At 35.9% G+C, this 24,786-nt stretch overlaps 1 protein-coding gene across 1 annotated transcript in view; it reads right to left on the bottom strand.

Moving 5' to 3' along the window:
* LOC129267823 (uncharacterized) overlaps positions 1-24,326 on the bottom strand; it is a 37,827-nt gene extending 13,501 nt beyond the window's left edge. Inside the window, exons 1-13 of the mRNA XM_064104590.1 lie at positions 24,197-24,326; positions 15,433-15,564; positions 14,769-14,960; positions 13,973-14,239; positions 13,493-13,798; positions 12,892-13,110; positions 11,619-11,930; positions 10,757-10,882; positions 9,932-10,000; positions 9,404-9,457; positions 5,027-5,081; positions 2,147-2,359; positions 761-832 (exon numbers count right to left, since the gene is read on the bottom strand). Coding sequence (XP_063960660.1) covers positions 761-832; positions 2,147-2,359; positions 5,027-5,081; positions 9,404-9,457; positions 9,932-10,000; positions 10,757-10,882; positions 11,619-11,930; positions 12,892-13,110; positions 13,493-13,798; positions 13,973-14,239; positions 14,769-14,960; positions 15,433-15,564; positions 24,197-24,275 — 2,096 coding nt within the window. The 5' untranslated portion in view covers positions 24,276-24,326. The remainder of the gene's footprint in view (positions 1-760; positions 833-2,146; positions 2,360-5,026; positions 5,082-9,403; positions 9,458-9,931; positions 10,001-10,756; positions 10,883-11,618; positions 11,931-12,891; positions 13,111-13,492; positions 13,799-13,972; positions 14,240-14,768; positions 14,961-15,432; positions 15,565-24,196) is intronic.
* Positions 24,327-24,786: the final 460 nt, after the last annotated feature.

Here is a 24,786-nt window from a genome sequence, read left to right as displayed (position 1 = left end):
TGTAAATTGTGTGTGCCATTTTACTTTACCATATTTACTTTTTTTTCTTTTTTTTTTCAAACGTAAACTGGAAAATTCACCAGTACGACAATACACCAGACGATGGACTGTACTGTTTCCAGAAGAAGAAGAAGAAGAAAATATTGTATTTTATTTAATCTGTGTATGAGCATTTCTTATGCGAATGAAGAAGAGTTTGAATTGAATTAAATTTGAATTGAATATTATCACCAATATTTCCATTTTGATCAAAAGAATTAGATGTAGTACCTTTCGGACGGCTTATCCTAATCAGTCGGTTCGCGTGCGCGCGCAAAATCACTCGGGTTGGGATTATTGGCGATTTATTTATTTTTTTTTTTGGGGGGGGGATTTCGATGGGATTTTTTCTAACAGTGTCGTCAATGGGACAAACACGCTGGAAAAATAACATTAAATTGGAATTCGAGTTTCGGTTAAGCAGGCAAGTGCCTTAAATAATGTGTACTGGACAAATGTGTTGACACTTCAAACAAGCAAATCAGCCATGCGACCCGACTGATTAGTATAAGCCTTTACGGAGTCTTATGCATCCAGCCATACCGTATTTTCCTCCCCCTACACACAAGGCAATCATACACACATTGCTTTTCATGTAAGAAAAAATGACTATGATAATTGTAATTATTAGTACAGTGACGATAATGATAACATGGCTTCAGTTTCTTCCGATTTATTTATTCCGTGGAAGTGGTACACACTAAGGTATACTAATTCTTACAGTGTACGAAGGCTTGGAAATCCACTGAAAGTATCGTCGTCAATGTGGTGCAAATTTACACCGTACAGAACCCTGCGGAGAAAGGGAAATACGGAAAAGGGGACAATCTTGAGTTAGGAATGGCAGTCGTCATCCGATCGGTAAAGCAGGAATTATTCTGCGAATAACTTGTATGAAAAGATGAAAGTAGAAGAAAAAAATCAATAAAGGTTTGAGAAAAATGAACAAGGATTAAGGGAGTTATGGGCACTTAAATATTGACATCACTAATGATATGGACATACTCCCATTGTCAATCTGACCAATAAATATAGGTGACATCGCACTTGTACAACTCCCAATTTACTTTTTTTGCCCTTTCGGAATGTAATAGAGGTTTCGCAAGGTATATCATGGGCAAACAAGTATGCTCTTTCGTTAGAAACGCGATGTTAATGTGGTATATTTGTACCTATTACTCTCTGTTTTCCTAAATGCTAACTTGTTCCAAGGCTTTATTGAAAGCAATCTTGAAGTTCGCTGCTGTTTTCAAATTAGTAGATCGAGTGGTGCAATAACTATACTAGATAAGATGGGTAAAGATTTAAGTTAATGAATTAAATTTGTCGAAGGCAGAAAACTTGCATCTGAATGAAGTAGAGTTATTAATTTGTCTCTTGATTTTTTTTTCTTGGGGGGGGGGGCAATTCATGAATCATTAACAACCTAAAAGCACAAATTGGCAGTTTAACCACAGTTCTGATTACTTAAAGAATGGCAGCGGTTTTTTATAATTCGCTATCATATAGTTATGAAATGTTAGTTGCATCGGGTGCAAGGGGGACAGTTGCCAAAGCATGTAAATGTTTAAATGTATATTTACAAGTACAGAGGCGCATTGAGCCATAATTCTTAGGGAGCTCGACATGGCGTACTGCGTAAAATCATTAAAAAGTTGTGTTCGAACGAAGCGAGCGAGCAAAAATTTTGACATGATCATTACAAAAATGCACGTTTGTGATAGATTTCGTCATAATATTGACAGAATAACAGAGAAACAATATAATATTTTACTCTTATCCTGTTCGTTTCTCTCCTTTGCTCTTTATTTTCCTTGGACTAGCCCCCCCCCTCCCTCCCACACACATACACACATATATAAATATAACAAACACACACATAATATAATACACTGGCCATCATCTCGGATGTTACTCTTTCACGTTCTAGTTCATATATTTTTATTTATTTTTTTTTTTTACTTTAGCAAGCCCTAAAAATTCTAAAACATTTATATCTATGGAAACTGTATATCAATATTTCAACAATCTAAGCAAAATGTTATTTCAGAAGATTTATAAAGAAAAAAAATCAAGCTTTTTAGATTCGAACTTAATGCGAACTCACAAGACTGTAGCCTGGTTTTGACGGTTGTATATATGCATTGGAAGAAGACGTACTCCATCAAGGTTAGTCAGGAGAGAAGTAAGTCTATCTAGAGCAATTATAGAATCATTTTCCAAAGTAGACGATGCGTACTTCAGTTCGTTTATCGTAGTTAACAACTCTTCTATCAAACTAGGTATAGGAAGATTGGTCTGCGTATGTTCGTCTGGATTCCTGTTATCGGGAAATCAAGAAAAGTTGGTAATTATTCAAGCATCAGAGAACTTTTCATCCGACTCTAGATAAATTTTTTGATTGAATCACATCTCTACATCATTAGAATTATTGTCCCACCTAAGAACCAGCAACAAATGTTTATGCTTCAGCAGAGTCTCGCGGACAGCTGTAACCTTACTGCACTGTATTTTTTTTTTTCATTATTAATTCAAATTAATTGTTTCATTTTTCATTTTTTCATATTTATAATTATTATACAGTGGACATGGTAGCATATAATCATAGCTGAAATATACTATAAGATATTAACATACTATTACAATAGACATTGATGAATTAAATAATCCAGTAATCATTTACAATAAATGGATTTAGTCTTTTTAACGTTTATCGACCAACATGTGCATTGCAGAATATCACTTGTAAAAGAATTCCATAATTTTGGACCCATAAAAACAAATTTATGTTGAGAAATTGTTTTTTTTCAATGAATGGCAGCTATCTTGGATGCCATCTTGAAAATAACCACTTTCACATTTGTCCCACCTATTAAGAACCAGCAACAAATGTTTATGCTTCAGCAGAGTCTCGCGGACAGCTGTAACCTTACTGCACTGTATTTTTTTTTTTCATTATTAATTCAAATTAATTGTTTCATTTTTCATTTTTTCATATTTATAATTATTATACAGTGGACATGGTAGCATATAATCATAGCTGAAATATACTATAAGATATTAACATACTATTACAATAGACATTGATGAATTAAATAATCCAGTAATCATTTACAATAAATGGATTTAGTCTTTTTAACGTTTATCGACCAACATGTGCATTGCAGAATATCACTTGTAAAAGAATTCCATAATTTTGGACCCATAAAAACAAATTTATGTTGAGAAATTGTTTTTTTTCAATGAATGGCAGCTATCTTGGATGCCATCTTGAAAATAACCACTTTCACATTTGTCCCACCTATTAAGAACCAGCAACAAATGTTTATGCTTCAGCAGAGTCTCGCGGACAGCTGTAACCTTACTGCACTGTATTTTTTTTTTCATTTTTAATTCAATTCAATTGTTTCATTTTTCATTTTTTCATATTCATAATTATTATACAGTGGACATGGTAGCATATAATCATAGCTGAAATATACTACAAGATATTAACATACTATTACAATAGACATTGATGAATTAAATAATCCAGTAATCATTTATAATAAATGGATTTAGTCTTTTTTAACGTTTATCGACCAACATGTGCATTGCAGAATATCACTTGTAAAAGAATTCCATAATTTTGGACCCATAAAAACAAATTTATGTTGAGAAATTGTTTTTTTTTCAATGAATGGCAGCTATCTTGGATGCCATCTTGAAAATAACCACTTTCACATTTGTCCCACCTAAGAACCAGCAACAAATGTTTATGCTTCAGCAGAGTCTTGCGGACAGCTGTAACCTTACTGCACTGTATTTTTTTTTTTCATTTTTTAATTCAATTCAATTGTTTCATTTTTCATTTTTTCATATTTATAATTATTATACAGTGGACATGGTAGCATATAATCATAGCTGAAATATACTATAAGAGATTAACATACTATTACAATAGACATTGATGAATTAAATAATCCAGTAATCATTTATAAGAAATGGATTTAGTCTTTTTCAACATTTATCGACCAACATGTACATTGCAGAATATCACTTGTAAAAGAATTCCATAATTTTGGACCCATAAAAACAAATTTATTTTGAGAAATTGATTTTTTTTTAATGAATGGCAGCTATCTTGGATGCCATCTTGAAAAATAACCACTTTCACAGATGCAGATTTTGGTACATTTTTAGCATGTTAGTCTAAAGTTCAAATAATGCCCAAAGTAGTCGAAAACCCCTTCTTACAGTTTGTTTGTGGTAGTGGTATTTTGGGCTGTATATTGACCCGACAAAAATAGTGTTGGTAGGAAGTGTTTTATTTTACCAAGGCTAAAAGCATTACGAGCAATGATTTTGTAGACATTACCAATATGTGGTTTCCAAAATAGTTTTCATCGATGCATTGCGTCATTACAGAAAGGGGGTATTTAGTAAATGACATCTTACAAATTGCCTTTGAGTCTTTTTTTTTTACTTGTTTTCTTTTGAATTGAAGACAAATTCCTGTCCTAACAATATACAGAATCAGTCTGTTTTCGTTGTGTTTGTGCAAAACATTATACATGTAAATAAAAACGACAACATCCAAGCAGTCAATTTCATAAATGTGTTAGGAGTCTTGTTTCCATGGGACTTAGTCTCAACCTATTGTACTGAAAATTAGATATACAATTGATAAATGAACAAGAATTGATTATGCGATCTATCCTCACTCAGGTTGAGGCTCTGTTTAATCAATTTCCCCCAGTCTAACGGCTTCGTGCAAGGGGTCAAACACGGCTTGCAACGTTTAGTCGCGTTATCACGTCTTGCGTACATTCGTAAGAAACATTCCTCTTAAAAAAAAAAAAACTGTTGGGGTATGTGACCCAGCACATAGGTGAAATGCTACAAGTATTACCGAATCACCACGTAACGTTAACGAAATAAATGTAATTTGTTACAATAAGATCATAGCGTTACCCTTCCTTTTTATAATACAGGTGTGTCGACTTACATGCATCTTACTGTTGAAGGAACGGGCTTGACTGGCGTAGGTAAACATATTAAACCTGTTGATGAAATCAAGTGATAATATACGCTCTTATCCAAGATATACTGTCACGAATCACAATTGCACACGTTGTTACCACACTTGTTCGAACGCACTCAGCAAACTAACATTTGAACTATAAAATCAGTCAACTTAACTTGAGAAACTAAGATGTCATTGTCTTCATACTCAGTCTGTATGCCACTTGTTGACTGCGTTTGTTTTTTTGTTTTTTTCTTTTCGTGCACTGTAATACTTTGGTTTTATTTAGGCCGTATGTCTCCTAATAGCTTAAAGGGATGGTCCGGGCTGAAAATATTTATATTAAAAAGAGTAGAGTAAATTTCACAAAGCAAAATGCTGAAAATTTCATCAAAATCGGGTAACAAATAACAAAATTATTGATTTTTTTTTTTTTTTTGAAAACAGTTATATGGACATCGTCATGAATATTCATTATGTAGGCTGATGAAGTCACATCCCCATTTTATTTCTTCTTATTTTTTTACATGCAATAATAAATGTTTCATTTTTTCATACATGTGTACATGACGCGTATCCATTATGATAAAATAAGTTGCGGCAATAGATAACTAATGCAGTTGTCAATCTAAATGATATGCTTCTTGGTAGATAAATGTTGAATTAAGATAATTTTATACAAAAAGAACAAGTGGGGTTATGATATCAACAGCCCACCTAATGAATATTCATAAAGACATGCCTAGAACGGTTTCACTGGAACAATGCAAATCATTAAAATTCAATGAATGTGTAATTTGGAATCCAATTTTGATTAAATCTTCAGCATATTGCTCTGTGAATTTTATTTATTAAGATAAATAAATCTCCAGCCTGGACAATCAGTTTAAGCAAGTGTTTAGATGCCTGTTAAAAAAACCTACAGTTAAAGTTTATAAAAGACTATGTGCCATTGCATTTCAAATCACATAAATTTTCATGAATAACAGAATAATTACAAGTAGACCGAAGCGAGTTAATAAAACTATAGTACACGCGATAATTCTTTAGATATTGCTACACAGTGTACGGGCCACAGACAGTTATATTAACAACTTTCGGCAACTACTGCGTAGACGCTTTTTGGAGCGTTGGAAATCTATTGAAGATGCTCATCAAATCATAATGACCGGCTTAGAGGTCATCATCGAAAACAGGGACAACAGAGGGTTATGGGTTCGAATCCTAGCCAAGGCGTAAAAAAGTCCTTCATCAATAAAGTGATCCGAATTGTGTGGCGCTTGACCCACGCGGGAAGGCAAAATATAACATGGCAGGAACGTATTATCGTGCGTAAAAAGGCAAAAGCAAGATGATAATATGTTAGCTCTTTAGAAACTCATAAATACGTTAAATGTTTGACAAATAGAGAAAATGCATGAGTTCGATGGTGCGAAATTTCGCAAGAGGTGAAAAAGATGTTCTATTCAACGACGCATGTTACAGCCGATGATATGGAACAAACGCATTGTGTCGCAAATACAACATTATGTCTTGACTGTGAGAGTGACATTGTGCGTTGGATGATTTTCGCATAGCGTCACAGTCAAAGCATAATTTCGTAGCCCGAACCACTATTGCATAACGTCGCAATTCTTAACGCATAATGTCGCATCGGTATTTTCTTTTGGACTTCAGTTACAGATATATAAGATATTTTGTTACTCAGTAATTTGCTCAAGTTCTGTCATCTGAACGTTTCGAAAGTGTGTTTGATGGGACAGGCCGGGATGCAGGGGTGGGGTATTGAATTAATTGTAATAAAGAGGGGCCACTTTTGACAAATTTAATGACATTTCATCATTATTCAAGGCATTATAGTTTATATTGTTACTCGGAATGTGACGTATGAACAATAATTTTAAAGGTATAGGTCATTTACAAATTGTCCTTGGGAGAGAGGGGAGCACGTGATAATGTTTTTGTCGCTCTTCTAAGTAACGGAATCACTCCTAGCAGTGGTGGCACCAGTATTTGAAAACTAATGGGGGGCATAAGAAAAGTTTGGGAACAGATGAGGGGGGGGGGTAAGATTTATTTTGCATGTTTCACAAAACAGTGTGAATCACGATCTTTATATAGTAACTAGGGCGCTAAATCCACCTTTTGTGTCCCTGCTGGAGTCCAGGGGCCGATTGCACGAAAGGGTCTTTGTAAGAACCGTCTTTCGTGTCGCCCAATTATTATGATGCGCCATGTGAAACGCGTTTAAAATAAATTACCTGCAAACATATTCACTCATCCGTTTAAGTTAAGAAAATCTTTTTTCATAAAATGATGTGATATGTCATGAAATTGTATACAAATACCTAACGAATTTATGCTATACATTTCATATCTATCTCGCATACAGCACATCATAAAAGATGGGGGACAAGAAAAAAGGTCCTTGGAGAGACCCTTTTGTGCAATCGGCCCCAGGTGCAAAACACGCAAGTAGTGTTTCTATTACAGTATATAAAGCGATCCATATTTTGACCAGCGTATTGGCTCAGTTGGAAGAGCGTCCGTCTCACAACCGGTACGTCGGGAGTTCAAATCCCAGCCGCGTCAGACCAAAAGACGTTAAATGAGGGGAGCTGCTGCTACCCTTTTTACCCTGTTTGGCGTTCAACGATAAAAGGGGTATAGCCTTGGCGATCTTGCGCTGCACAGCGGCTGCCGGGTCCACGATCAAGAGGGCAAAACAAATTTCTGAGTATTTTCATTTTTATGTCTATTTCGAACAATAAAATATGAATTTTCATTTTTTCATCTATTTCCAAAGGAGGTGGGGGGATATTTTCATTTATCTTTCCCAGATCGGCGGCTTAACTCTAAACAGGCCGGGGGAGGAGGGTGAATCAACACCCCCCCCCCCCTCAACATTTTCTGCGATCATTTCGCCGCGCGAAATTTTTTGACCGCGCAACTCACAGAGTATATACTTTTTTATAAGTCTCGCGCACATTTTGAGACCAAATTTACGACGCCCGGGTACGCGATTCCGAAATTACGCAGCATTTCATAAATGCAAATTCAAATTCAAAAGTTTATTGATAAAAAATCCTGATATTTAAGGATCATCATCAAAAACAAAGAAACATAAGAAAAAATAATAATACAACATAAACATAATATAGTAACAACGAGGTATTCAAAATAAAAAACAAAAAAAATACAAATCTTGGATGAAATGTTAGATGCGAGATACATAAATGCATACATATACACACACATACATAATATAACTAAACATTAATACACCCATATACACATACAAAAGTATAATACCATATTTTTCTTTCAAGCATGTCAGACCAAAAATTGTTCCAAAACTTGATATTGTCTACAAAGCCAACGCAAATTGAGTTTTCTCATTTTATTTCTAAAGATATGATTATTTTATTTTAAACAGCTGAAATCAATTGATTTTAGCATAATTATGCTTTAAAAAGGTTGAGCAATAAATCTGGTAAAAAAAACAAAGAAAAACAAAAGGTTGAAAAACATAGAAATACATAAGAATTTCATAATACAATAAAATGCATAAGAAATAGATTTCCAAACCGAAGTTTTTTTCAATTGCGATTGCTAAGAATGCTACAAAGAATATTTTTACCAAAAAATTGCATTCTAGGAGCTTCATTTAGTGAATTAGATCGGCGGCTGAGATATCGGGGGGGGGGGGGGTTGAATCACCCCCCCCCCCCCCGGCCTCAGAACAGCCAAAAAAGCCCCGCCTAGTTAGGGTTAAAACGATTTCTTTGTTTTGAGTGGAGTTTTAGGTACATTTAATTAGCATTATTCTTACAAGAAAGTGTATCTCGCATGGCATAAATAGATATTGCTAGCGCGAAGCGTGAAGTCAACTTTTAGGATATGTGATGCATTTATACCAAATAAATGAACATTATTCAATATTCTTAGCAGTTTCTGGCTATATAAGATACGCGAGCAAAAATGTTGGTTATATTGATATACAAGTATTGATTATGTTCTATCATAATTATCACTATTGTTGTTAGTGCAATTACTATTACAACTATGAGTATTGTTATCCTCGTTGTCTTCGTCGTTATAGTAGCAGTAGTGCTACTAGTAGTAATAGAAGAAGTAGTAGTAGTAGTAGCAGCAGCAGCAGCAGTAGTGGTAGTAGTAGTAGTGGTAGTAGTAGTAGTAGTAGTAGTAGTAGTAGTAGTAGTAGTAGTAGTAGTAGTAATAGTAGTAGTAGTAGTAGTAGTAGTAGTAGTAGTAGTAGTAGTAGTAGTAGTAGTAGTAGTAGTAGTAGTAGTAGAAGTAACAGTGGAATTATTATGAAAATTAATCTATCTTCCTTACCTTGATACCATCCTACGGTAAAGCAAATTTCAACAGCTGATATGCACCTACTTGCTGTATGGAATTAAACATTTAAACATTTATGAAAAATATGCGATGATTGTATATCGCTTATCACAAACACATATCTAAGGGGTAAAGACAATCAGTGGAAGGAGAAAGGAATTTTAGCCAAACAAATATTTATGGTTTTTAGTTCATGTATAGATTGATGAATCACGCCCCCCCCCAAAAAAAAAAAAAAAAAAGAAATATATATATATATATTTATGTGAAGTTATACATGTACAACAGCTTTGACAACTCTTTTCTTTAAATATTGTGTGAAAGAAATGGTTGAAGAGAACAATGGTAAACAGCTCTGGGGAACCTTGATTTAAGCTACGCCTAACATTGTTCTCTCCAACTACTTCTTTTACATTATATATATATATATATATATATATTTTTTTTTTTTTTTTTTTTTTTTTTTTTTTTTTATATATTATATATATATACATACAATTAGTGGCAATGATAGATTCTTACCGTTATTCTCATCGACAAAGCAATGGCCAAGCACACACGTATCTTTCAGAGGCAAAGAAGGGGCTGAACCTGAATAAAAGTAGTTTGCAAATAAAATGTGAGATTTAAATTGTTAAATGATGACATTTTATACAACTGTCAATAGTTCATGACCTAATATTTTGAATTGTTCCTTGATTGAGTAAATTTACACACATACACACACACAGCCGCAAATCCATCCCCACACACACCCTTACGCACACACATACACACACACACACACACACACACACACACACATATACCTATAATATACAGAACATATATATAAATAAATAAATACATATTCTGAAATTGTTGTGAGCAATGGTGGATGGTGGCTGCCAAAATATAGACAGGTTGTATTTAATTGAACGGGGTACAAGTTTAAAAAGACTTGTTGGAATGTCACATTTAATGCAATTTTTAGTAGAAGTAGTAGTAGTAGTAGTAGTAACAGATGGAGTAGAAGAAGCAACAGTAGTAGCAGTAGTAGTAGTAGTAGTAGTAGTAGTAGTAGTAAAAGTAGTAGCAACAACAGTAGCAATAATAGTAGAAGTAGTAGTAGCAGTAGTAGTAGTAGTAGTAGTAGTAGTAGTCGCAGTAGTAGTAGTAGTAGTAGAAGTAGTATTATAACAGTAGTCGTAGAAGTAGTGATTTATAGGAGTAACAGTATCAGCAAAGGTCAGCAGAGGCAATGGCAGTGATGAGATATTACGCCTAGTGAAAATCTACTTTTTTTTCTGTCGAGTAAGGATTGAATCACCCTTGGTTTCCATTGTGTTAGCTACAAAATTCGCCTACCATTTTTACCAAATATATCACATTGGTTGCAGCTGCTTTGGCAAACAGGCCACACGTCTCCAGGGTAAGACTCGCACGCTCCTTGACTAGCCCACGCTATACAAAGTGGATGGACATCTCGGCAATCTGTTATATATAATAATGATGATAATAATAATAATAGGCATTTATATAGCGCCATCTATCTAGAAATATTATATTCCGAGGCGCGTTGTAATTATCGTTATTACCCCGGCTTTAGCTCGAGCTGCCTTTCAGCGCTCATGCATTCAAGGAATTAATCCTGCCGGGTACCCATTCACCTCACCTGGGTCGAGTGCAGCACGGTGTGGATAAATTTCTTGCTGAAGGAAATTACGCCATGGCCGGGATTCGAACCCACGACCCTCTGTTTCAAAGTCAGAAGACTTATCCACTGGGCCACAACTCTCCACTATATGGAAGCTATACGGAAGATAAGTTTGAGTGATGAAGGAGGGGGGGGGGGGTCACGAAAAAACAGGGTATCAAGCTTGTAATAATGATAATACTACGAAGAAGAAGAGGAAGAAGAAGAAGAAGGACAAAAGAAAAAGAAGAAAGAAGAAAAATGAAATGAAGGTTCGTATTGTGATGAATAAAATATAACTGGTTTACTTAATTCAATTATCTAAATTGATCAAACTCATTTCCAATAGTGTAAATATCATTACTTTACTGTTGTGATAATTAGTCTCATTTCATTCATTTTGACTATACTTGTCATATTAAAGTGCATAAATAATCATCACGGCACCTCGCTTTTCCATCTCTTCAGCTACATTGCTTCACGTGAAGAAAACAATGAAGTATCTACAATTTTGCAAAGGACCGTTTTACTTACCTGAACACCTCACGCCAGCCTCACGAAAACTGGACAAGCATTGCGGCTGAGGATCGGGGATATTCCTCAAACATTCCATGACGTCAGCTTCTGTCCCATCACATTGGATATTGTCAAGATGAATGTTTCCAAAACTAGGTCCAAACTCAGAAAACGATGTGGTACCTAATGCCCCGGTGAAGCCCAGAGTGCGACAAACCACAATGGCGTCGTTGAAGCTCAGGTTTTCATCACAGATCGTGCCCCAGACTCCATTGATACGAATCTCCACTCTTCCTTCTCTAGGTGTGAGTCCATTTACTATTCTTACATCTTTAAGATAAAGAAGAAATACGTAAGTTTGCTTAACTAACATAGAACACCAATTATGTGATGGTTTGCTATTGTAACTCCATTTGGGCTGGCTCCATGACACTGAAATTTCGAGTAAGTCATCGATATAAGGTGCCAACTAAGCTCTGTAGTACTTGGCAAAGGACAGTGATGTAAGATCTTTAAACATGTAACAAGTGATTTACAGTCAAAGTAATCGACAGAGCAAGAATGATATGTGGTCATCTAAAATCAACAATAAGTCGCCTTGAAGGTTTTCAGAAAATAGCTGGAGTAGTTTTTTTTCAAAGGATGGGGATGGGAAAATAACCTAATCTGAAACAATAATTCTTTTTCATACTTTCAAAAATATTAAGTTGATTAAATATGAATAAAGACCAGATACACAAATTTCTTTGACCCAGAAGAGAAGTTTCACCAAAAATACACAGGTTGGAAGTTTCACCGAGATTGCGCAGTCTACACATCTCAAGTTTCACTTAAGCATATGTTGGTCTTTATGAAGCTAAAAAACAATCTTACAATTTATTTTGTGCAAAATATGTTTGGTTTTGGCGTGGTTGGTTATACATGATATAAAAAAGAAAGTTATTTTCAAATGTACAAATCAGATACAATATAAGAGACCCATCGTTTTTAGAACATGTTTTTTTTTCCAAGAAAAGAATCATCTGTCATTCTAATATGAATGTATGGACGATCGACAATTGTGTCGGAAAATGCACGTGCAGGTACAAATCATCCAACCACCCTTAAATGGTAATTATTTTAATTTCTACCAACATGACAACAGGTTGGGCGCAATAAAGACCATTATAAAGGGCCACGGATGTGGATACATGACGTCACTCCATTTTAGTGTGTGTGAGGGGGGGGGGGAGGAACAGTCCCCCTCCCCATCCCTGAACAGTTTGCTACCTGAATTTATGCAGGACTATACCTGGATTTGAATTTTCTTCACTGGTAATTGTCCGCTGAGTCATTGTCGTTTCTGCCGGTGGAACTCGCGTTGGAACGACAGTTGCAGAATCAGTCATTCCTAAATCAGCGGTACTCATTGCTTGGTTTGACGTCGTCGCTGTTGCATTTTGCGTTGACGTTGGAACTTGCTGTGTTGAAGGTACTGGCACTTTAGTGGTACTTATGTTTGGAATGTAAACTAAAGAATTGAAGAAAAAAAAGTTTATTATTCACGGATCACCACTTCGAGCAACATCTCGTGTCACATTTTTCAAATAGTGGCGTCAAAAGTTCCAAATTTCCAAAATGTATGTACACACGCCCAAACCAACTCACACAACGACATACACCTCAACCGACTTTGCATCATCATCATCATATCGGCCTCTTACTGTATACAGGTCATGATATAAATAAATAGGTAACATAAAATGTTGGTCAGGTAAGCACATGTCTTAACAACATGAGTACTCCTAATAATAGTTTTTTACCTAAAAAAAGTCGTATCTATTTTGTAATGCTGCAGTTATCTTGCTTTCATCATCATGATAATGGATGTATAAACAATTACATCGACTTACCTTCGTAATTCATTATAAAGCCGGTTCCTGAAGATCTGCTTTCAAACCGAACCACGAATGACGAGATCGGGTCGGATATCCAAGTTCTCCTTGAAATGAATGTCTCATTATTACCCCCTGCAGAGATGGTGATGACGTCATCAACATTGATGTTAAAGGCAGGAAAGGTAATCTGAACGCGGTGCGTGGAACCAAAAGTGACCTCCCATACTTGGTGGTCGTTGGCGGCGTACTTGCCTGGGTAATCATATGACGTGATTGAACCGCTGTTATTGGTCAACATGTAACCAGTAGACCCGAGAAGAGCTGAACAAAAATAATTCAGATATGAAAAATATGATTCTTTTAGATTTGTTTTAGCTGTGGTGTAAGATTTGAATTCCTACGTTGCGATCATCCACAGCATAAGTATACACAGCCGAATGCTAAAGAATGTTTTAAATGAAAGCATAAGGAAATAATTGAACATTAAATTCTTACTCGAGTAAACGGCGCGATAGGCTCCTATTCCCCCACACAACTGGTAAGGATCGTTTCCACACAATTCAGCACAGAACGAATCATCTACAAGGGAACCGAATTCGGACAAACTATGTCCACAGCGGTGATTGTCCCCGACCGTCTTAGAAGAGCCGGCATAGTCATATCTGAAGATTCTGCAGAGTCTAACAAGGCCGTGGAGTGTTTGGGAATCGTCCGCTATCCCTACAGGAGTTGAGCTTTCGTAGCAACCTTCGTAGTAAGGAACTGGATGGTGAAGAAATACAAGTTCTTTCAAAAGCACCCGCACTCATTGTCATTCATTTGGGGGTTATTGTTAAATTTTATGAACTAATTAACAAGTATTATTACATGCTTTCTAATGTATGCCATATTTAGTGTTTAAAGTATGCGCACATTTACGTATCAATTCATGGACGGGCGCAGAGTGCAAAGCGGCCCCCCCCCTTTCCCTCCCTTATGTGAGTGCAAAAAGAAACTCGCAGTACTCTTTAGTGACCATTGTATTTATTGTTTAACAATAAAAATGTGAAATTCTCCAGTTTTCAAATCATTATGAAAGATTTATATATGTTTATATGTACATAAATCAGCTCTGGCCTCGCACGTTGTTTTTAATTAAATATCGAAATTCAGTTAACAGTAATCCCCCTTCCTCATCCAACCAAATTTAATCGCTGTAGAAGCCAGCAGGGGAAGCTGTTGATAATTAACTGCCCCTCCCACCCCCCCCCCCCCCCATTTGACAATGCTAACTTGAATCCTTAATTCTTACGTGCGCAGAACATAGCGACCTGTCTATCCATAGAGCATGTCCACTCGGACCAGGTGACATCAATGCACTCGTCGAAGTTGTTCTCATTTCCGATGCAGCTGGCGCTAGATAGGATAGTATCAAGCGAGGTGTCCAGTGTTGCGAAGCTGAAACCATCTACTTGGCCGAACCTAAGAGCACCGTGTCGAAACCCTATTAACATAAAATCAAAGGGTTTGTATAGGTGACATGATATTAGCTCCGACGACAATATATTGCCCCGGGCTTCATGTAGTATAAAATATACGGTTGCAGTATATTTTTATGTTAGGTTTAGAATAGGGTATAGTGTTTTATCATTGATTGAAGTTCGACATTCCTTTCGTATGGAATTTACAGACGAGCAATTGTCGCCGGAACAAATGTCACGGAACCTTTGTAGATACCAGGTGTATATGAAAATGGGTTTGGATTACTGAAAATATTCTAAAAAGATACCTTGAAATGAATAAACACAGGAACGTTAACTACATGCAAGAAAATAAAATTGGATTTAAGTTGTGCTTGAAAATAAAAGAATTAAACCAAATCGTGTCTATCTTTCGTTGCTTATTTTCATTGATTTATTAGTGATTAACTAATTATGTGTTATAAACAAGCCTGTCAATACCATATATTTTCTTACCAAGTTGTCTACAGACGACGTCAGCCATTTTGATATCGAATCCATCAATGCATACTGCCCAGAAGCTTTCGTTATATCTCATCTCGATCCGACCCGAGTTCGCTCCTCCACCTCTTAATCTGATTTCCCTGTCTGGAAATATTTTATACATATAGAATAAGAAGCAACAGTTTTTTTTTAAGAAAAACACAAAGAGAAGTTGTGAAAAAAGTAAGTGAAACGAGAACGAGAAAAAGGCCAAACTTTGCAGGTGTTTGAGCCACCACATTATTGTATTATCAATGATTAATAATTCAAATTATATTGAGAAGAAACTGCACTGGTTTTATCGTTTATAGTATTAAGTGAATCATTCCGGGAATTAAGTATCATCCTTCATAAATTTCAAAATATAGGTTTTCTTTTTGAATAAAACGGGAATTAATATATTTGCTGCATTGTGTCCATAATTCACTAATATATTGCATAGCAATTCAGGTACAACGTGGAGAAGGTTTCCGGTTCACGATGTGTAACATGTGTAACATGAAGAAGGGAAAGGAAATACCGGCAAAAAAATTGAAATGGAAAGACGAGAGAGGATGGAAAGATGAATTTAGAGGTATTCCTTTCTTGAAAGTGAGTGAAGTCATGAAAAGGACTGTAAACCAGATGAGATGAGCTGAATGTGGCTTGAGTAGCGCTAGATTGAGAAGAAGCAGGATGAAATCATGGAAGTGAAAAGAGGTTACTGGACGTTTCGGGCAGGTTGACTGTCTGTCTTCACTCATCATTATCATTTGTATAACGTGGAGAAGGTTTACGGTTCACCATGAGTGATATGAAGAAGGTGAGAAAATACAGGCAGAAAGATTGAAATGGAAAGACGAGAAAGGATGACAAGAGGAAATTAAAAATATTCTTTTCTTGAAAGAGAGTGAAGTCCTGAAAAGGACTGTAAACTAGATGAGCTGAGCTGAATATCGCTTGAGTAGCAATGGTTTGAGTAGTAGCAGAATGAAGTGAATAGAGGTTACTCGACGTTTGACTGTTATTTGATTCATGACAATGATCATGTGGGGCAACTTATTTGCATAGACATTATTAGCATAGCGACAAAAGCAACACCAATACTACTACTAATGATAATACTATTAATTGTAATGATAATGTTAATAATAATTACAGTAATAACAATACAGATACTAGCAACACCAATCCAAACACAAAAATAACATTCAATACATATACAAAAACAAAATCTGTATCAATGTATTATTATCAGCACTAAGCAGATGTAACAATACAATAAAAATTCACCCCATATCAAGTATATGTTTATCACTGCTGTTAACATTTCGTGCCCATGACGTAAAAAGCTTCATAGGGGGTTACTAGTTGGGGATTTCCCTCCTTTTAACATGCCTTTGCAAACAATGCAAATAGGTTGCCCGACATGATCATTGTCATAAATAGGATAACTGGGTGTGGGTCAAAAAGAGTGTGAACGGGAAATGACAAGAGGGTTTCACGGGTGTTTCCTTGCATTCAAGTTTTTGATGATTTCATAAGAAACTCCGGGTGATGGAATCACAGCTTCAAATTTAATCATATTTATACTCTACACAAATGATGCATATTCTATTAATGAATCTGTTGAATCTTTCTTCCTCGCGGGCGAATAAAAAAAAAGACTTAAAGGTCATTTACTAAAAGAAAATAGAATGCTTTCTAACTACTTTCTCACTACGCTACTGGTCTGAATGATCATGCATATCTTCACAAAGCGAAATGAAGCCCAAAGGAAACTTTGTAAATGATAAATACCTATTTATGGTCATTCTGTTAAAAAAAAAATGACGGGGATCTGAATAATAAAAATTGAATAATATGGTTTGGGGCTACTTTTAGTGTATTTCCCCCGATATTATCAACAAGATCTGATATTTCTATTTCCTGTACGGGCAGAGCTCAACCTAATGCTTAAATCATAGTTGCTTAAGGGGAGGGGGGGGGGGCAGAATACCAAATAAAGGAAAAAAAATGAACATCTCTAGTTGTGAATCCTACCCTTAATGCTCCCTTGTATGTTTTTATGGAAAACAGATAAAGGAGACCCCCCTGGGATTCCATTTAATAATGATGCACTGACCTAATAAGATGTGCTTAGAATCCATCCATTGCCGTCGTTACAATGTTGTTAAACAGTTCCGTCGTTCATTGTTGTGAATACAATTAAAAACGAGCTGGGGTGTAGGAAACATGACCCCCCCCCCCTCCCCCAGCCCTTCCCGTGGTCTAACTATACAGCTTCGGATGCAGGTTAACCGCACAGTAGTCGTTTAAACATGTTAAACAAGTGTTTAAAATCCTTAACAATTGAATTATATTTAATTATCAATCATCTTAGCAAGGATGTTTAGGAATGTAAACGCTTGTTTAAACTGTTTAAACAACTACTGTTGGGGTAATACCCCCATCTCACTAGGAAGGCGATCGTGGCGACCATGGCGATATGTGTAAATCCCGCAAATCGTAGCAGAATCTTCCTCGAATTCTATTTTTAGCCTGCGAGACGATTGCACTGCAACTTCTATGCGACCGACCTGCGCTGAAGGCGATGTTAATACGCTGAAAGTACGACGATGCCACTTTCTTGCGACGATTCGAGGCAGATGTGATGCGCTGCTTCTGCGATCAAAGCGATCGTACAACGAGGCTCATACGCTAATTAGGACCTCGGTACGGTGGTGCTACGAATGAAGCGATTATGTTACGTTCATGATGGGCTCTTGAAGCGATTTCAAGCAATCGGCATACTAATCGCGGCACATGACACATTTTTCAGTCGATTGCCAACCTCCGACCAACATGGATGTCCAGAATTTGGTTGGACTTATACATCTTGGCATTCTAAAAGAACATCAGTTAAAAGTTGAATGCGAGGACAGGAGAAGGAGGGGGCCAAAAAGATACAGGGTCCGATCCTGGCTGTCACCTAAGTCATAACATACAATATTTTTAAAATTTCATTCAAAAGATGTCGATGAGCCTAATAGTTAATATGAGGGATGCATCCAGAATTTCATAAAAGAGCATAAAAATCTTTGATATTCTGTTTATTTTTTTCCACAAAGTTTGTCACTCAAAAATATTTGGTAAATTCCTTTCAAATTTGCTGACAAGAAGTAGTCTACTGATGTGAGAGCACTCATAAAAAGGGAGGGGGAGGGGGACACTATGCCAGAATCTCCCTAAAGATTGCCTTTCCCAATCAATACATTAGTGATCGTTAGTGATCGAATCATTAACAAAATTTGATGTTGTCTACTGTCACTGTGGTTAGAATTCAATTTATTTTCAAAACATAGTCAATTTATTTATTTCTGCAGAGGTAACCCATTTCGTCATCAAGACATGTGAGCGTCTTTTTTTCTCTTTCCAGCTGGCTCAGCAGTAAGATTTTCATCCTCCTCCTGTACCCCCTCCTCCTCCTCCTCTACCTCCTCCTCCTCTACCACCACCATAATCCCTTGATCTTCCTCTTCGACCGCCGGCCTAAGAGGGGTAGCTTGGGCAGCTTTCCCTTTTCTGGTCCTTTTTCTGGGAGGTATGTTTGAAAACGCCGTGGTATCGCCTCGTAATCTGTTGCAAATATGATAATCCGCCACCATCGGCACGGCGTTTTATAGCAGCGCGGACTGTTGTTGCGCAATCGCTGCCCAGTCATCAGCGGCGCAGCAAAAGCGCAACGCGAACGCCTGTAGCGGGCTGAGAACGTGTGCCACATGCCACCCAAAGAAGGAAGCGTCGTGGTGGAAGCTGTGTGAAGCGTGTCGAGCGCAAGGCAGTCGCCTTGTAAACGGAAGTAGCGTAGCAGAATTGTCTTGGGAACGGGCCTGAAAACCACGGGCGATCGGTGCCGCTTTTAATGCGCTTATACTACGCTTTATGCGTTGGGGCTCCGTTACAGCTACGAATATGTCGTTTGTAATACGATCATGACTCGATTGTGATGCGCTTTAGCACCTCCGCGATCTCGCTACGTAAGTTTTGAACATGCTCAAAATTTTGTGGCGACCATAAAGATGGTGGCGATCCTTGCCGCTTCAGAAAAGATCAAGGTACGACGGAGAAGATTGAAAAGATCAAGGCACGATCAAGCTACGTTATACCACGCTTTGTCGATTTTTGACGATCGCAGTGGAATCGCCATCTAGTGAGATGGGGGTATAAGGGTTGGCGAGGACAATAACGTAATCTTCATTCTTTGTGATTGGAGGTGTCGCGCGCGTAAAACATTCCCCATAGACTTGTGTGTTAAAATGGCACTTTTGAAAAATTCATAAAAAATAAATGTGAAATTAGAGGGTGGAATGTTTACTACCAATGGATAGGATATATATCTGACATTCCAAATCTGACCAGGAAAGGGTACCGTAGCCAGCTCATTTTAAAAATAAATCGCCATTTATGAAGATAACTATGAATCGATCGAATTCATCAACTGAAACAGTAAAATAGCCCTAATTATTCCGCCAGTCAAAAAATAGTTCCAAGTCACTTATTTATCTTCCCAATTTGGGCGAAGTAAGTTCAGTAGTTACCATTTCTAGAATCAGTGTTAGATTTTGAATCACATTCATACATTTTTGTCAATCAGCAATATCAAATTGACAAAAATTCGAATGGGTTGGGTCGAACGAATATCTTTAGCCCTCCTGATGTAATTAGGCTCGTGGGACCTGGAAAGTATATTATGAAGCTTCCATCGATTGTTGAATTGTCGGTGTTATTGGTGTGATTATGACATGAATGATGTTGGGCGTGTTATCTTCTTTGTTTGTTTGCTCCATTTCCAGTGCAAGGACATAAACCAAGTGGAAAATTTCATTTCAACAATGGGAATTATGTATTTGACTTTGAAAACAGAACAATGCACAGTAGCATTTCCCACGTAATCTTCATTCTTTGTGATTGGAAAGTATATTATGAAGCTTCCATCGATTGTTGAATTGTCGGTGTTATTGGTGTGATTATGACATGAATGACGTTGAGCTTGTTATCTTCTTCGTTTGTTTGCTCCATTTCCAGTGCAAGAACATAAACCAAGTGGAAAATTTCACTTCAACAATGGGAATTATGTATTTGACTTTGAAAACAGAACAATGCACAGTAGCATTTTCCCACGGGCTGAGGTAAAAAAGGAAGTTGTTTAAAAGTGTTCCATATCTTGGTCAATATAGTTATGAAACATTTCAATACACCTGTATGTATATCTTCTTTTTATTGTATATATATTGTTTTTCTTAAAGTTGAGGGGAGGGGTGGCAGACACACACACACACATATATCATTTTCATCCCTATGCTTGCTGGAAACAAAATTTAACATTTTCTTTGAAGGCCAAGTCCACCCCAATGAAAATTGATTTGTATAAAAAGAGAAAAATCCAACATGCATGACAATTAGTGTTTCATTAAAATCAGATGTAAAATAAGAAATTGATGGCATTTTAAAGTTTAGCCTTATTTAAAAAAAAAAAAAAAAAAAGGTTTACGCACACACTGGTCGGTATGCAAATGAGGAGACTGATGACATCATCCACTCACTATTTCCTTTTTAATTTTATTTTATGAATTATAAAATGCTTTTATTTTCTTATCATTGTCACGTGAAACAACGATCATTTTTTCCCTGAACATGTGGAATCAGCATTGCCTAATACTATATGGTTCAGTCAAATTGGTTCTTATTGTCAAGTCTGTAAACAAAATTAACGACTGTAAAATCAAACAGTAAAAAAAAAAGGGGGAGTAATGGACTTTATTGACTCATATGAGTTGTTCATATCACATGAAAAAATAGCGAAACTTTAAAATGTCATAACTTTCTTTTTTGATGAATTCCAGCGTTATGCTAGTTTGATTTTTCTCTCTTTATTCAAATCAACATTTCTCTGGGGTGAACTTGACGTTTAATGAAGCAGTAATGTGAAGGTTTCGCGATTTTTTTTTGTAGTACTCTGGGTTTTGTTTATATTTTTACAAGTGGAATAAAATGGCTGAAAATAATAATATTTAAATAAAATCCATTGAAAGTCAGTCTGCAAAACGAGCAAATGACCAAGATTTATCCAAGTCCTCTCGTGGCTGAAATTATATCCCTGCAAAATCCCGTGAATTGTGACAGTTTCTTTCTCAAAGAATTTAACAATTGTCTCCCTGAGAATTGATTATTTCTGTACCATAGGAAAAAGTAAACGTTACTCTTTTATATTACTTATTTCTTTTGAATTAGATATTTGAAAAAAGTGAATTTCAGGCCTGAAAAGATGCCTCAAACGGAATTTTCTTCTTCTGTTTTTTCCCTTGCAAATTGTGCAAGTTGTGTGATTTAGGCACAAACATTATTTATATTATCAGAAAGCTCAAACTCGATATTTTCTTACAATGTCACCTTTAACATGTGACACCTTTTAGATTAGTCAGCAGCCAGCTTTTTTTCTTTAAGACTTTAAGATGCAAGACAAGATTTTTGAAATTTCTGAGTAGCATACAATATAGAGATTAAAAAAAAACATGAAATTTGGTCAATATCTAGAGCAGCAATTGCCGAATAAAAAGAGGTATTTTAAAAATGCAAAAACCATCTAGTGATGAAAATCACCCGGATAAAAGAAGCTACTTTTTGTGGGCTTGCCGATAGAATGTTGAGTAAAATGCTGAAAATGTAATAAAAATCTAATAACAAACAAGTCATTGAATTTTCTAAACTGAGCAATATTTTGTGAAAACCGTTATCATAAATATGAATTGGGTGGGCTGAAGATGTCATATCTCCACTATCTTTTTTAATGTTTTTACATTGAATCATAATTATTTCATATGTCCATAAATGTGTGTATGATATGACTTGTCTTTTTTATAACAAAATAAGTTGCAGCAATGACTAAGGCATCACTCAAATAAGTTCCTTATCCACATTTTGTTTCTATTAGTGGATTAAAAACGTTCAATAAACGTAATTTAGTATAATACAATACAAAAGAACAAGTAGGGATATAACCTTATAAGCTTGCCCATCCTTATTCATGAAGACATGCAGAAAACTGTTTCACCGAAATAATGCAAATCTTCCAAATGCTATAAATTTGTTATTCCGTGTCTGATTTTTAAATCAAATTATCGGCGTTTTCCTTGTCTGACTTTTATTTACCTGTTCAAAACATATATTTTTTTTAGCATAGAGTATCAATTTTAAGATAAAATTAAATGGCGAAAACCATATGATGGCGATGAAATCATGATGATTCAAAGTCACTTGGTCTACAAACAGTTAGTCTTCTCCTCAGATAAAGACCAAACCTCTTTGGTCTACTGTCTATTTGGTCTAAAAGCACTTTGCGTTACACACCATTGCCCGTATTTTGAAATCAGGTTAAAATTAGACCAAGTTCTAACTCTGTGCTAAAACTATAAGAAGCCACACATGTCAAAATGTGTTCATATGGTATATTTCTTATGTTTACTGTACTCTTTCGTAATTATTTAATGGTGAAGACAATTATTGTATCTATCCTCCCCAGACAGTTAAGCATGTTATATGAGAGTTAAATGAGCTGTTACTGTGACCCTCTACTGCTAGGTATTTAGGTTACATTCGGTGTCCATAGTTAAAGCACAACTTTAGACCATGGTTTAAATTAAATACGGGCCTATGCCATCATAGTCTAAATCCTATGTAAATGTAATCTAATGCTCAATGGTTCTGTAAATTTCAGGGCGTCTACATATTTTTTATAAGCCCTTTTAGATAATAATAATAATTGGCATTTATATAGCGCTTTAACAATCTCCCACTGCTCAAATCGCTTCACAATTATCATTACCCGGTCACTGGATTCATAGCATTTCAAGCAGCTTAGGCGCACACTTGCTAAACCCTCCACAATGACGGTTGTTTCCTACCCGTACCTAATTAGAACCTGGGTGAGAGTGACAAAGTGTGGATTGACGCCTTGCCAAAGGACGTTAGGCCATGGTGGGATTCGAACATACGACCGTCTGATTACAAGGCGAGAGTCAGAACCGCTACACCACGCCGCTTCAAAGTGGATGTTACACAAAATTAGTAATGGAGAACTATTGCAAAAAGGTAAATGGATAAAATGACAATTAGACATAATACTTTGCAGACGAACTAGATTTAGAGAAAGTGGGAACTAGACCAAGTGGTATGAGACCTAGCCGAAAATAGACAGAGCGGGATTAACCCTATTGGCAATTCACGCAAAATACACGTTCAAGAAAACCATAATGGGCAATACTTATAACAATGATAGACTGATCAACCTTTATTTCCACATGGTTAATATCAAACACAATACTTTGTGGTAAAAGGGAGATAAATCAGCCGGCATAACCGATTAATAAAACCGATACCAAGACAAAAATTAAACATATATATGAAAAAGGGGGAAGATAAAAAGTCCCCGTAAATCAAATGAAGACGGAAATGTAAAATTACAAGAAACTTTTAAGTTCTTAAAACCAGATTAGAAATGGAAAATTGAAATTCATCAGATATTAATTACGCTGTATTGTGTGAATGACTTAGTAAAGAAAAATAAAAATTGTGAAAAGGATATATCTTTTAGTTTAATGTATAAACAAATGATTGAGAATTCAGGAAAATGAACATCTGAAAATATCATTAATTCAAATGGTTTCTAATTGCCTTACAACTATAAAATTTTAATGAAAAAGTATGAAATTAAACGTACTTGTTTCTTGACAAAATGTTATCCTGGTTAAGATCCCAATGAAAATTTTGAGCAAAAACATTTTCAAAAATTCGGCCATGTTTTCCTCCTCTTTCTTTCGTGTGTACCAGAAACAAGATAAACATGTTTGATAAACGATGCCTGTGGGGGGAGGGAACTGCATGGATCAGCACTTGTCAATACGGAACTTACCATTGGGGAAATTGCAATCATGTGCTAGATGGCGCCCTACGGGGTTCAGATATTTGAAAAGCAAAAGCTAGGTAGGCCTACAATTCAGTTCCTGGAACGTATTAATCAACTACCACGAAATCACAGTTAAAAAATAAATAATATTTTTAGCAACTTTTTACATTGTCGATAAATTCACAATTTGCTCGTTTTTATATAAAGCTTTGATTATTTTGTTTTAACAATTTATAAAATGTTTCTTGTAGTATTGAATCGAAAAACAATAAATCATGCCAATATAACCCTACAAACAATGAGCTAGTGGGCGTAATTTTAAATGTCAATCCGAGTTTTAAAAGACGGAAAAGGAAACATAACGGATATAATATCTCCTTAGTAGCAATGAAAAATACAAGTTA

Source organism: Lytechinus pictus, chromosome 9, assembly GCF_037042905.1.
Source record: "Lytechinus pictus isolate F3 Inbred chromosome 9, Lp3.0, whole genome shotgun sequence".
In the NCBI taxonomy this organism is placed as follows: Eukaryota; Metazoa; Echinodermata; class Echinoidea; order Temnopleuroida; family Toxopneustidae; genus Lytechinus; species Lytechinus pictus.
Note: the sequence above shows the minus strand (reverse complement) of the source record. Positions and strands in the feature narration are given on the sequence as shown.